This window comes from Molothrus aeneus, chromosome 14 (genome assembly GCF_037042795.1).
Source record: "Molothrus aeneus isolate 106 chromosome 14, BPBGC_Maene_1.0, whole genome shotgun sequence".
Taxonomy (NCBI): domain Eukaryota; kingdom Metazoa; phylum Chordata; class Aves; order Passeriformes; family Icteridae; genus Molothrus; species Molothrus aeneus.
Genome location: NC_089659.1, coordinates 2,391,588 through 2,406,974, shown reverse-complemented (window position 1 = coordinate 2,406,974; position 15,387 = coordinate 2,391,588). Strand labels below are relative to the sequence as shown.

The 15,387-nt window shown below is 40.2% G+C and overlaps 1 protein-coding gene across 1 annotated transcript in view; it reads left to right on the top strand.

The window, feature by feature from the left end:
• ABCB7 (ATP binding cassette subfamily B member 7) overlaps nucleotides 1-15,387 on the top strand; it is a 41,856-nt gene that overhangs the window by 6,045 nt on the left and 20,424 nt on the right. The window contains exons 2-5 of the mRNA XM_066559339.1: nucleotides 507-584; nucleotides 2,086-2,172; nucleotides 7,342-7,461; nucleotides 14,718-14,850. Of these exons, the coding sequence (XP_066415436.1) occupies nucleotides 507-584; nucleotides 2,086-2,172; nucleotides 7,342-7,461; nucleotides 14,718-14,850 (418 nt within the window). The remainder of the gene's footprint in view (nucleotides 1-506; nucleotides 585-2,085; nucleotides 2,173-7,341; nucleotides 7,462-14,717; nucleotides 14,851-15,387) is intronic.

Below are 15,387 nucleotides of genomic sequence, written 5' to 3'. Positions count from 1 at the left end.
GTGCCAGTGCTTGCCAGGCAAAGGCTGCAGCTTGGATTTGCCTTCTGGAGACAAGCATGGCATGAGCTGAGCTGAGAGCAGTTGGGAATGGCAGAATCTGTAAGCAGAAAAATAACATTTCTTAATGAAAAACAGGACAAAAGACTATTTGAGAGAATTCAGAAGACAACCTGGGAGAAAATTAAAATGAGAGGAAAGGGAAAGCTGGGCTTTTGTTGTACAGAAGAAACAAAGTCTGATGAGAGTGGGGACTCAGGGAAGGGAAATTCAGTTCATTGTTACTGAGCAGTTCTGATTTGTGAATGTAATTTATTTTACAGCTGCTCCCCACCAATTTTCTTTTTCTGTGGTCAGTTGTTAAAAAACAAAGCCATCTGCCTTCTTTTCATGTTGTGCTTGTTTACATAAACTAGATGAATATTCTCTGAATATGAAGTGCATGTTCTGCATGACTCTGTTTTCATTTCTTTTTTTTTTTTCTTTTTTCTTCCTGTTTTATTCTGTAGATTCCACCAATCTGCAGGCAAGGATCATGGCACAGTCTGGGAGGAAATTATTCAAGACCATTATTGGAGCATTCAGAGGTGGGTGTAAATTGTAAATTGTTGTTCTTCCAACTTGCAGGTCATGAGGAATTTAAGCCTTTGGAGCATCTTTCAGTTTAGACTGCTGTTACTTTATTCTTTTTTTTTTTCAATTTCACAATTTACAGTTCTGAAGTTAAATGGCAACTCATGTTTCTGCCCCTAGAAATCTTTTTGAATCTCTGCAAACTAATGGTAACCCAATAACTTCAAAAAAGAGGCCTTAAAAGTGTGGGGTTTTGTGGTGATATTTAGATTCATTTATTAAGAAAATACCCAAAGAGGAAACTCTGAGTTTTCCTTCAATATGTAGGGCTTTATTCCTGCAAAATTCAGCTTAGGTTGTAGAATATTCTCATCACTGAGTGCCAGGATGTCAGGCCCTTACTCCTGTGAGATCTGCTTGCCTTAAAACCAGTGCAAGCACAGGGCAGATGCAATTTTTCCTGTTTGTGGAAGAATTGACACATTTCTGAGTAACACACTTGTTTGAATGAAGCTGAGAAATGTGTTTGTCTTGCTTTTCTTTTTGTTTTGTTTTGTTTTTAATTATAAAATAATAACCACTCATAACTGACTTAAGTAGCTAAAATCTTTTGAGGGTCATTGTGACTTCAAAGCATGAAGTCTACTTAGACTGGGCTTTTTTGATGCTTTGCTTTAAAATGTGAAAAGTGACATTTGGATTTGGGAAACCCTGGGGTCTGCTATCAACCAACATACATAAAATAAGATTGCTAATGAGCTTTTACAGAACTTGAACCTAGAAATTGTCAACATGTAGCAAATCTTTGAACAAAAAGCAGATTCTTTTTTGAAAAGCTTTAACAGGTCCATTGTTTGTGGCAGGCACTTTGAACTTGGAAAAATGCCTGGTGGTAGTGAGTTGTTGTTTTTTAGTACATCTACATGCATAAATAAATTCAGAACATTTCTCCAGGGTATCTTGGCTACATGCTGAGAGAAGAAGTGAGCATTTGTTTTTAACAGGCAGGTTCTTTCCCCAGCTGCCCCTGTGGGCAGGGGCAGGAGCTCTGCAATGGGATAACATGTTCCCATTCCCATCCTGGGAGGAAGCACAAGGGTGAAGCAGATTCATCTGGTTTTTCTGCCCTCAAGTACAGTTACTCTTACATACATGGAGAGAGAATTATTGCTTCTATGTGTTCCACTTCACATATTAATGTGCCTGAGTATGGTTATCCTCCAAAACCTCAAGGTTTTTCTATGTTCAGTTCATTTCCAATATTTAAGGGTCTGTTCTCTTTCCCTCCTGGCTGCTTGCAACATGCTCTTTGCTGTTGGATTATTATATCTCTTTTTTATTCTTGTTTTCTTAAGCAGGGCAAGGTTTTTAGAGGGAGGTGAGATCTTTTATTAAAACAAGTTTAAACTGTTGGACAATGAAGGAGGTAAAACAAGCCAGTAGTTCTTCTTTCTGCTGGCTTTTATGTGCCTGTTTCCTGAGGTTCTTGCAAATTGACTTTTCATTTTCACACAGATCTTGCCCAGGTGGCAGCTGATGGAGAAGAGGATGTGTTGGCATGGCCATGCTGGTGGAGGGCTTCACACAGATCCAAAGGAAGGGGTAAAACTTGCTCACTCAGTATTGCTTTTTAAATACAAAATGCTATCAGCTTCCCCAAAACAACTAAACTTAAAAACTGAAGACCTCAAGCAACAAATTTGTCCAAAATTTTCTTGGTAGATATATAAATGTTTATATATATATATAGATAGATAGATAGATATAGATATAGATAGATATAGATATAGATAGATATAGATATAGATATAGATAGATATATAGGTATAGATAGATATATAGATATATATAGATATACATAATATATATAGATAATATATATAATACATATAGATATATAAATATTAATATAATTAACAGTATTATATTAAATAATACTGTTACATTGTCAATGTAGACTTGCTAGCCCTTAAATCACCAAATGTTTGTGATTATGGTGTTGAAGGGCTTTATTTATTCTATTAAAAATCCCATTTTACTGTTACACACTGCCTTGAAATTGCCCTGGATTAGATTCTTTTGATGGAAAATGTTTCCCTGTCATTCACTAGTCTGTTGATCTTGTTTGTGACTGATATTTGCCTGTGACTTGGCAGACAGGATAGTGGGAATCAGCTCCTGGGATATTGCATCAGTTGGTAAAATCACACTTGAAAAGGGAGGGGAGAGAAGCAATTAAATTCTGTTTATTTTTACTTGGAATTAATGGGAATACATCTGGTATATTTTGACTGTATTTCTATTCAGGAAGCACATTAATGTAATGATGATGGTATATGAGGAGAAGCAGGATCTTTTATTAGACCAAATGATTACAATCAGAAAATGAGGCAAACTTTTGGTTAAAACAGGACAGTATCAACTGTGTGATTAAAATTGCCAAATCAAAGCTCTTGAGTGTACAGAACTTCCATCTTCTCATTTCCTGGGCACACTTATTTCTGATGCTTTGTGTATTTGCAGAATCATTCTGTCTGAATGGTTATAACTTGTTCAAACTTGGGTGGAATCCTCCCTAAAATTCATGAAGACCACATTGATGACAAACAATTTTCAGTTTCAGAATCCAGGTCTTCCAGGGCTGCTCTGCTGGTTTAACTGTTCTGAGCCTCAGTTGTAAAGAAATTGAAGAGTTCAATTTAGGATTTTCTTGCAAGTTTTCATCTGAGAGTTGTCCCTTCATTGAATCCAGACCTGTTTGTGCTACAGGCAGGAGTCAGGAGAGGTGTATTTTTTATAGTGAGAGGGAATTTCATAATCTGAGGTGTAGTCAGCTTGTTTTAGTAAACATCTGTAATCTTTTCTGCATGAAGCACAGGGGGAAACAAAATAATTGCCTGTTTCCAGTCAGTGGTACCAGGGCTCTGCATGTAATGTGAACTTCAGACTCATTTTAAGACCCTCCTTGCAACAGGTGTAAGCTCTTTTCAGAGATTTCCTGGGCAAAACAGACTTCAAAGCTGAGTCTCCTTCTCTGTTTCACATTTTTAAATTCCAGGGTTTTCTCTGGTCAGAAAAGAAATGGAAGGTTCTGTTTACCACAACACAAATAACCTTAAAGGATGTGGAATGTTCCTTGGTGCTAAAACTCATTAGCAGTATGTTATCCAAAAATTTGGATGCCAGATGATATTTTTTTCATTTGCTGGCAGTGTAAAATTCCATTGGCATTCTCCCTTCAGCCTCCACTTGCAGCTATTCCTGTGTAAATCAATCTCTTAACTTCTTTATTCCAATAAATGCAGCTGAAACGTGGTTAATACAGGACATGGTCAGTTAAGGCTGTTGTCTAACCAAACAAATACCAGCTGTCCAGGAGAAAGCAGCAAGGACCAGCTGTGGAAGAGGTGAAATGTGTGAGGAGTGGAAAAAACCAGGGTCATGTTGGAGTTTCTCAGCAAAAGGGAAGGAAATGCTCTGCTGCTCCAAGTGCAGTTCTGTATCTCATGTGTGCTTGCACTTGTATTCAGTGGGTAAGAACACTGGCACCCCATTTACTGCATTTTTTCCCTAGGATTCTACTTCTAGGAGAAGTGCAGGTGAGGTATCTGTCAGCTCCATTACACCTTTCCCTGTTCCAGGGACACACCAGGCTGTTCATTCTGACTTTGGGAGTTACATTTGAAATTGCCCCTTTTGGAGCAGATTCTGCAGGGACAGAACTGAACCCTCAAGATGAGCCCAGAGTGAAGGGCACATGACCTCATCTCACCTGGAACTGCTAAAGAAACTTACACTTTTTAAAATTCCAAAATAACTGTTGCTTACAGCAGTGGCTGCTGTGCTGAGTACTGAGATCAGAACTGATCTTTACCAGCTTTGGGGGATTTTTTGGTGCTGGTTGGGAGAATAACCTCGTGCAGGGGGAGAAACTTGTGCTGGTGCAATGAAAGGGATGATAGAGCTGCCTGAGAGAGCACACAGGGAGCCAGAATTGTGTCTTTCTCTCTTCATCAGCAGTGACAGCTTAAATTCAAGTCAAACTACCACTTTCTTGTTGTACCCCACTTCTGACAGCTCATCATCCTGGCACAGCCTTTATCCACCAAGTGACAGGGTCAGCCCAGTGCATGCCTTGCAGTGCTCAATAACCATGCAGATGGTGAAGAGGAATTAGGGCTTTCTTTGTTTTCCCCCCCTCTTTAGGTATTTTAAAAGGTCCAGAACCTGGATGGGATGGGTAGAAGGGGCAGGGAGTTGGTCCATGGTCATTCTTTTGCAAATAACCTTCAGTATTGCACAGAGTGTTTTAAAACCATGCTGCATGCAAGAAGAGGAAAAGGCTTTCCTCCTTTGCTCCCTGCTGTATTAGATTTATAATATTTTTCCTTCCATTCCTTCCATTCCTGTAGAAATAGACCTGTAAAGAAAATGCAAAACATTCCTACCATTTAAAAGGAGGTGAAATAAATTCATCTCTTAACCTTTTTATGTACCTCAGAGAATCAAAAAAGGGCCTGAGTCCATTGAACAGCTTGCTCATTTGAATTCTTAATGTTGCCACTTGCATGTTTAAACAATTTTTAACTCATGTTTCTGTACAACAGTAAGATTTATTTCATGGTAAACTTTGATGTAATATGCTGTGCATTTTGCATCCTTTGATATTTCTTCTTGTTCCTTTGCAAGGCCTTTGGCAAGTGAGTGGCTGCCTCCTGACTTTTTTCTAAATGGATTTGCTTCTGTCACCCTTCAGAGCCATGAAAAAAGGAAATAGATTCCTTGTTTGCAGCCAATATATTTTGTTCCTTTTAATAGGTTTTCTGTGCAAAGTCTGCCTAGCCAATAGCAACATATAATTAGAACTGCTCTGATTGCACTTTTGTATCTTTTGTGTTAATGTGGTACCAATTTTTTTTAACTTCCTTTTAACCTCTAAGTGGTGATCAAAGATATTTTCCACATGTTTGAACTGCTTTTTATGCATATCCTCGGCTCAAATGGAAAGATTCATGTGTATGCTGCAGCAGATATCTCCAGCTTTTAAGTGGGTAGGACACAACAGAGGCACTTTTGCATCCTCTCTCCACTGACAAATCTTCCATATAGCCATTTTTTACAAGTACTTTGAAATGTGCTTATCCTGTGTAATGTTCCAATACATTTGCAGTGACATTTGGTGACAAAATGCCTTGGTTTTGCTTGAAGCTGTGACTAGAAAAATGGAGATGAATTTCCTGGTGCTTTTAAGAGCTTACCTTTATAGGATTGGCTTCCCTGGTTGCCTCAGCAATTTTACCTTTTGACAGACCTCTCCTTTCTTGCTTATTCACCCCAGACCTTAACAGAGGATTTCTTTTCTAATTTGGTTTATCCTCAAACAGTAAGATTTATTATAATGCTCCCCCTTCCTACTGACTTGTGTCACAAGAGTCATCTTTGAAAGGTGTGCACTAACCTTTTGTTTCCCTCCCTCCTTTCCACTACAAAATATTGCCTGAAATGGGGAGATTAGCTGCCCTTGCTGCCCTCCTTTCTCTCCTAAGAGGGTTATCTGAATAACCCTTGTGTCTCTCAAGTTAACCCCAGTGTAGCCAGCACAGAAAAATGAGTTGTTGATACTTGGGCTCTGTGTTGCTGCACATCCTCTTGTTCTCAATTAAGAAACATGGTTTAGGCTGTAGTTAATTTAGTTTGGGAGTTCAGTGGGATTATCAGAAGTGTCAGTGATAAACATCTGTCCATCTGGAAAATAATACAGCAAAAAACCCCAACAAAATAAAAAAATACAGCAACCAAACCCAACAACAGAAAAATAATCCCAAAGCAAAACTTAAACACAAACAGAAAAAGTAATGTTTTTCAAGCTGTCTTGTTAAATGGATTTTGCTCTTACTTAGAGCAAAATTTGAGATTTGGAGGAGAAGCTATTTTAAGAATTCAGTTAAAATTGATAGCATCATTTAAAGGTCAAAACTTGAGGCTGTGTCTAGATCTTGTTCTGTTTATTGCAAATACAAGTTTTTCTCACGTTGTTTTTGGCACACTTTGTTAGAGAGCAAAAACTTGAGCATGAGATGTGTGCAAATTCTCCAACTTCTCAATGTAACTCCAGGAGTTCAAGCCAGGGCCACCTGTGGCAGATATTGCTGAATCCCCTCACAAAAACAAACCTTAAACAATGCTCAGTGATATTGAGCATTGTGCTTATCCTGTGTAATGTTCCAATACATTTGCAGTGACATTTGGTGACAAAATGCCAGCACGTGGCCATGTACATCTTCTGCCTTGTGAAGCCTGATTATGGCAGGGAATGTTCTCCAAACTATTTTTGTTTATTGTGGACCTTTCAGGCTTCCTTCTTGCCTTAGTTATTTTGTTAATTTGTGAATTTTTTTGCATTTCTCTCCTGCTATTTTAAAACATCTTCCAAAAAAGAACTACTTTTGTACAGCAATCTTGAGGAGGTAAAAAACAAGGGTCAGTTAGTTTGTTCTGTGAAGTATTTCGAGATGGGGAATTGTGGCTTTCTCTGTGATCCAGTTGCAGCCAGCCAGGCTTGCCCTCTGGAGAACAGGGAACATTTTAATGGCATGCCATGGATAGGAACATTTCAAGTTTTTAGCTTTATAGGCAGTCCTGCTCTCAGGCATTGCCAAGTGTCTATTTCCTATCCAATAAAATCCCCAAGTGATGTAAATGTCTAAACCACATTCTCATTGGCAGTTCTTGTATTTCCAAGTGTCAGCAGTGCTGTGTTTGCTCCCCCAGCTGAAGGAGATCGATGGCAGGAAGATCATCCGGGCCATGCTGTCCTACGTGTGGCCCCGGGACCGGCCCGACCTGCGCGCCAGGGTCGCCCTTTCCCTGGGCTTCCTGGCCAGTGCCAAGGTAAGAGCAGATACCTGCTGGACTCCCACAGCTGCTCTTCATCTGGACAAGGAATCATTGGCTTTTCTGCTATTTAAAGGCTTTTGTGCTATTAAGATATCTGGGTTTTTCACAGGAACATATATGAGAAATGGGATTTTGGAACTGAGTATATCTGCAGGGAATACCCATGTGCGTGTTTAGAGGGGTGATGATGACAACTAGAATTTTTGTTTCCCTTGATCTCATTAGTTTAGGCCAGGATTTTCAATTCCTGGTTAATTATTTACCTCAGCAATTACAGGAAATGGGAGTTAAAGGCTGTTCTTCTCTCCTTGTGTGGTGCTGTCAGACAGGATTCTTCAAGGCTCTGTGCCCATTCTCAACCCTGAACCTGATCAATGTGGTGGTGCCCATTCACAGGTCTTGCTGTGCTGTGGAAAGGGATTTGAGCTCCAGTCTGTTGATATTTCTCTGTGAGATAACAGAGGAATGAATTGTTTTGGGGACTCCTCTGGTGTCCTAATATGAGAGAAGCTGTATAACCTTTTGTATTTAACAACCTTTTGTATTTAACAACCCTGCTTTGTTCAAATGATTTTCATGTAGTCTTTGATTATGAAATGGAAGATTGCTCTTACTTTTATTTCATTATGTAAAGGATCTATATTCTTACCTGCAACAACATTAGTATTTATTTGTTCTTTTAAAGAATTTGGTATGCAAAGTTTTCTGCAGATTAAAAGGGGATAGAATTCAAATTCTAGGCAAACCTTGTAGAAATAGTTCAGAAGAGCAAATGTTAGCTTCCTTTTGCTTTAAATAAAAAAAAGAGAAATATTTGATTGCAGAATACTGGGAGGAAGTTTTGTGAATTCCATTGAGACATACAGCTCAGCTGGGTTGCTTTTAAGTACAGCAATTTTAACCAAACATAAAGCTAATATTAGCACTCAGCACCATTGCCATGTTATGAAAAGAGAGAAGAGACAAATTTCAGCTCTGTAGGTGTTAAAAGAGGAGTGCTTGGGAGAGAAATGTGCTCATTTCTGTGAGCTGAAGCTGGTCTACAGAGCTTTCTCAAGAGGTTTTTATCTCTCAGGTACCTCTTGGTACTGTCTCCAGCAGATACTTGGGTTGTGCTGCAGTTCAGGATGCTGCTGATAATGCAGGTGATGACATGCAGAATATGGCTGCACTGTGCAAGTGAGCTTCCCCCCTTTTTGTGTGCTTGGCAAAACACACAGCAATGCTTTCCACTGCATTTTAAAATTCTGGGGGAAATGCTCAAAATGCAGATGCCTTGAGGTTTTGTGATGTGGATCTACCAGGTGGAAATGAAAATAATTCTCATTTCCTTTTTAAAGACCTTTTTTAGTAATGTTAATAATAATCTGAGGCAATTTTTTAATGTTTGAAGTATTTTTTTCTGTTCTTCTCCCCCCTTCCCTATTCTCTCATTTGTAATGTTTTGTGGGTATGATGGAGAATGTGAATCCAGCCTCTAATCCTGCATGTGGCAGCACTGTACCTTGCCTTTAAGAAGTCTTAGTAATGTTTCAAGCAGCTTTCTGGGGTGTTAAGAAAACAAAATTGATGACCAGGATACCTAGACTCTTGCAAATAGCTCTGTATTTGGTGTAAAAAAGAGCTATTATATTTCTACTGGGAAGAGAGATGTTTCCCCCATCAGAAAATAATTTAACTCTTTGGGGAAGTAATTGATGTTTGGATCTCTTAAGTGTTCTTTAAGTTTTCCACTTTATATTTGTACAAGGCAGCCCAGAAGCCCTGATGTCCAGAGCAGACTCTCAGAAGAAAAGCAGAAAACCTGGTGAGCTTTACCCAGGTTTTAGGAGATGCTGGTTAAAGCAGAAGAGTTTTGTGAGAATGTTTGTTTGGGCAAACAAGGATTTCATTGGGAAAACACACAGCAAGCTCTCTATGGAAAATAAATATCATAACTGGCAGAGGTGAAAAAGGTTATGGATGTCTTCTAGCTGTTCTTTGCTACTGTTCTTTGTTTTGTTCTGTCATTGCAAAGCTGTGCTGGACACCTGCAAATTGAGGAGTTACCCCTCATCTTAGGAGCTGTGCTCACTCTTCCTTTGTGGGAAGAACTTTTCTTGAATTGCTTCATACTTTACACATTCTAAGTGTGTGTGTGTGTGTGTGTCAGTGTGACACAAGTGATGTGCAATAGTTTATTCCAGAGCTGTAGTGAGTCCATCACATCTTTGAGCCCTGAACATCTGCTGCCCTTGCAGAGCCCACCAAAGGTCATTTTGTCCTGGAGAAAATGCAGTACAAAGTATTTTACCTGTGTCTTTCCTGCCCCATGTGGAATTGTGTGTGCTGTCCTCACGATCCCATTTGGGAGCCCTTTGTTCTGCTTGCTTGTGAGGTTAATTACAATGCACTCCCAGACCACACAAGCTGTTGGGTAAAGTTTTTCTGCTATATAATTGTGTCAGCACAGGAACACCAGCGTGTTTTTCTCCTCACTGCAGTCCTGGCCTGATTCCTTTGTTCACTATGGAACAAAGTGAATTCTGTGTCTGAAGAATTTACATCCTTATTGTGGATTTTGTCTAAAGGCCCCTCGTTCTGAGGGGGTTTGCATAGAGAACTGTATGGTCATGATGGCTGCTGCAAGTCACCTTCTCCCAAAAGAAACACTTCTGTCAGCCCTGTGGCCAATTCCTTCTGAGTTTGACAAAAGATTTTCAGGTTTTATGAATTTACAACCTTAGATTTCCAGTTAAAATACAGTGGTTTTAAGGTGGCTTCAGTTTTATTCTGTGAAAACTCCAAGGAGTCACAGAGGACAGGTAGGTTATGAAATTCTCAGCTATGGGGGAAAAAATGGAAGGAATATACTCCCAGTTAAATTTGGTTACTTCCCCACAAAACAGCTGGAGTTCATTTCTCCTTGTGCTGCTGCTTGAGAAATAATTTGTCTCTTTAAATCTTCCAGTTCAGTAAAATTCACTTTCAAAACAAAAGCCAGTTTGTGTGCAGTTACTGAAGAGCCTGCAGTTACAATCTGTCTTGACTCCTTTTGTGGGGCCCAGTTGCCTGTCATTGAACAAATTATTGTGATTTTTGGTTCCTTTTTGTCTCCACATAACTGCCAGTGGTATTGTGAGCCTTCAAAGGGAGCTGTTAGGATGGCTTTTTATGACAGGATGAAGTCTGCTCCAGGGCTAGTGAGGTCTTTTCTTCCTTGGAAGATGTGTTGTATTATTATGACACACTTTAAATTTTTACCTTAAATATTTATAGCCTATCTAGATGTGTGTACACGATCTGAAGGATGCAAGAGGAAGGCAGGTGAGAGGAATACACAGGGAAAATCTGTGTTTTCAGACACATAGCTCAGCCTGCTCAGCTTCTGCATAGCTGCATTTTCTTTTTCCATGTTTTCCCACTTTTTTTTGGCTTCTCTACTGGTGATTGTATAGCAAATATGCTTCCTTACTTTTCTGGTTTTTTCCCTTTTTCTTCTGTGGCACAAGGAGAAAAGTGCTGAGGCTTCTGAGGAGCTGGATTAAACACATGAATATGACAAAATCACTTGTCACCTCTGTCAGCCTGCAATGGGTTTTGGCCTCCTGGTCACAGAGCAGGCATGTGTTATTCATGAGCTAAAGAATTCTTTCAGACTCTCTGCATTTCTCCTGACTGCTAATTCCATCAGTTTCAGACCAGGAATGGTTGGCTAAGGAGGCAGGACACAAGGCTTGAATTGCAAATTCTGCCTGCACGCGGAGATAACGATATCCAGCTGATCAGTGGAGCATGTTCCTGTGATCTTGGTGTTTGAGCTCTTTCTAGGGGCTCAGATGGAGTTAGATAATTGCAATAAACCTTTAGAAATTGGTAGCTTTTGGAGGAGTTTCAGGTGAGAAGTATTTAAATTGGTTTGAGTTTTTTTCCCTACTGGAAAAAGTGTAGTTCAGGTCATCATTAAATTTGAAGAAGCCATGAAGGCAGGTGCTTCTTCCCTCATCTGGAGCACATTTTGGAGCTTCTTTAGCAGGCTTGCCTCCACAAGGGATGGAGATTTCAGTGTGACCTCCACAAATGGAGCTGTTGGATGTGTATGTTTATATTGGTCCAGAGATAAATTCAGTCATCTTCATGCCAGCGTTTCTCACTGAATTATTGGCAAAGAACAGTTCACTGTGGACCAGTTTCATCTTGTTGGGGCTCAGGCTGTCATTAATTCATCATCTTTATTAAACAAAAAATGCTGGGAAGAGCAAAAGGAAAGATAAGGCTGTTTGCCTTAAAAGTAGTGTAGTCCCATGGGGGAATAAAGATGATACTGCACTGTCAGCTTAAAACAGTGCAGTCATTAAAAAAATGTTTAAACTCATTTACTCATGATTCATTCCAGGGCAACCTGCTGTTAAATGTGGGCAATTGAGTTGGGATGATTTCATGGGATGCTGTATTTGCTTTCCAATAAATTCAAGCAAGGATAAGCTATTAATTCAAACCCAGAAATAGAAAATGTACAAATTCATATTGAAAGAGTCTTTTTAATGGGAATTGTTATCAAGCTTTCAGGCATTAGGCAGAGGAGGGAAGCCTGTACAGATATATTGTGTAAGACAATTGTTTTTCATGGTAGATTTTCATGGTCTACCCTGGTGTGCTTAAAGCTTTTTGTTCTCTGCCAGCAAACACAAAGGGAGAACTGTGAATTTTTGCAGAAGGATGAAATTTTGTTTCCATTACTATGAACGTGATCTCATTGACTTAACAAATTGAGTAGGAAAGGCCTGTTTCTAATAATGGCCTCTCATCTCTTGCTATAAACTTTGTAAGATGAACTTTTTTCTTTTTAAATTACTGGAAAGCAGACTGTCTTGATTGCTAATGAAATGCAATACTGTGCTGCCTTGTTCTTATTCAAGCTTTACCCTCCAGGAGTCAGAACAACTATAACCTGAGACCAGGCTTTAAATTTCATTTAAAACTCTATTGGGAAGAATTATATTGATGTAAAAGAAGACATTTCTGCAAAATTGTAGGCTGTTACCAGTTAAATTAATTGTGAGTGGAGAACAGCAGTTTAAAGAATACATCTCTTTTCTTTAAATGGACTTTAAATATATCTGGAGTTCTATTTCAAAACTACCTGTAGTGTAGCACAGTCTAGTGAGGAATAAAATCCCTGCAGAGAGATTAGTGAGAATCTGCAGCAAATGAAGACCATCTGCATGACAATATTCTTATTTTCTCCTGAGAGGCCTCTCCCAGGAAAACCTGCACTTTGTCATGTTGGTTGTCACTGGAACACACGTGGCAGTAGATTCATCTTTATCAAGAGCAAAATGCCACCCCAAAATGGAGTTTCAGTGTCTCTGAAGGCAAAGTGGAGTTGTTTGGTTATACAGGGGAAGGGATTTGAGATTTCCACAGTTCCCATCTGTTAGAAGGGGAGCTGTGGCTGAAGGACTCTCAGGCTGCTCTGGACAAGTTCCAGAGGAATGCTTGCTGTAGGACCTGATCTTTGAGCTGCTTTCTCTTTTCAGTCACTAACAAACCAGCACTAACCTCACCCAGGTGCTCTCAGATCTCATGTATCTCCTCTCAGGAGTTACCTCAACTATGCTGTGTTGAGAATTTTGATGTGTTTTTTATAATGTATTTCATAGGGAACACATGGGGGAAGAGGAGAAAATTAATTCCTTCCTCATTTGCATTTAAATCTTTAGCCTAAAACACTGTCTGAAAAAACTAACAGCACAGATTCAAAAAATTAACTTACATTTTATTCTTTAAATCTGTAGTTTACAAAATTATTTTCAAAACCCAATTACTCTGCTGGGTGAAGTTTGTACTTCCACTATTTGCCATAACTTGTAAAACTGAGAATGTTGGATCCTGGGACAGTCATTAGAACTTCTGGAAGTCTGTCTTCCCCCTTGAATTTGGACTGAACTTAAGAATGACTTTATCACTCTTTTAGCTCAAAATCTGCTTTTATCCAGTTCATCTACAGTTTTTTCCCTGGGCTTTCAGCTCTGACAGATGTCCCTAAATACAATTGAGATCTAAGTGGGTATCCAAAACATTTGGTGGAGAGAGCTGAAATATCTGTATCAATCTGGTTTCTGTTTTTTGTTTCTTCTCATGTAAAATAATTTGTCATCTCCTCACAAGTTTTTTCCAGATACTAAAAATAAGCCCAACCTTAAGCAAAGTCAACTTGCTGTAAAGTATTTTAACATCTGCTGTGATTGTAAGATTGTAGGTCATAGCATACTTGTTCAACTGCTATAAAAGTTGTGTCCTTATTTTCAAACCTCAACAGTTAGGAGCAGTTTGAATTAAGAAATTCTGTTAATTTTGTGAAGTTTGTCTGTAAATTGCCTTTCTTGTGAGAATAAGTGAGCAATGTAACAATGGTGCACTAACAAGGAATTTTATGTTTTCTGTGAGATTTTCCATTTTTTCTTGTGCTACAGTTGTGCAAATAAAAAACTGCTGAAGTTGCTGTGTTTACATATCCATCTGTTTGGGGTTTCACATCTAGAGGGGCCACCACTGTTGACACACTGGGTGATAGGTGGTGGATGTGACTTTTTGTTTGAAAACCAATATTTGTACAGTAATTTGTAGTGTCTTATAGACTGTACAGAAAATCTTTTGTGCTGCTGTGCCAAACCCCAGGGTTTATGCTGACACCAAGTTAATATTTGGAGTGATGTTGCAAATGGGAAGCATTATTTAAATTTTAGGGGAATATGAACAGAAACAAAGGAGGGGTTGGTTTATTTGCTTTGATTTCCTTGGAGCTTTGATTTAATCCATCCCAGTGAGTCAGTGTTAGCAAAGTGCAGGTGAGTGGTTTCCTGTGGAACAGAGCTGCTTCACACTGAATACTGCCAGCACCACAAAGGGCAAACAGCTCCAAATGATGACACAATTTGGTAGCCCTGTGTGTGCCATGCATTGGCTGCTGCTTGATTCATTTCCTGGGCTTGCCATGCTGTCCTGAGAGCTCAGCTCACTTCAAGGGCCTTTGCAGTGTAGTTTGTTGAGGATAGAAATCCATATTTAAAAGGAGGCAGTGAGAGAGACAAAGTAACCCTGCAATCCCAGCAGCAAGGATTGAACATCCTGCTGGAAATGAAGAACCAACTCACCTGCACTAAGTGCTCAAGGACTAAATGTAACAGTAGAGCAATTTCAGACAAAAATAGTCCTGCTCCATAGATGTTTTCATGCAAATGGTCTAACTGGTGTGCTCCTGCTTTCAGGCCATGAATATTTTGGTTCCCTTCATGTTCAAATATGCAGTGGACAGCCTGAACGAGGTGTCTGGGAACGCGCTCAACCTCGGCGATGCCCCCAGCACCGCGGCCACTCTGGCAACTGCTGTCCTCGTGGGCTGTGAGTGCACTCCCCATCCTGCCTGGGGCTGCAGGGAGGGAGGGAGGCCTCAGAGCTTTTTGCATTGCTGGCCATCACAGCTGGGTGTGAATCACAGAATCATGGAGTGCTTTGGGCTGGAAGGGACCTTAAAGGTCATCTGTGGGCAGGGACAGCTCCCTGTCTGCTCCCAGGCTGCTCCAAGCCCCAGTGTCCAACCTGGCCTTGGGCACTACTGCCAGGGAGCAGCTGGGGCAGCCCCAGCTGCTCTGTGAACCTGTGCCAGGGCCTACCCACCCTCCCAGGGAACCATTCCTAATTCCCAGTATCCCATCCATCCCTGCCCCCTGGCACTGGGAGCCATTCCCTGTGTCCAAGGGCACAAGCTGTGCTCCAAGCCCTCTCCATCCCAGCCTTGGACACTTCAGGGATGCAGGGGCAGCCCCAGCTGCTCTGGGCACCTGTGCCAGGGCCTGCCCACCCTGCCAGGGAACAATTCCCAATATCCCATCCATCCCTGCCCTCTGGCACTGGGAGCCATTCCCTGTGTTGTGCTCC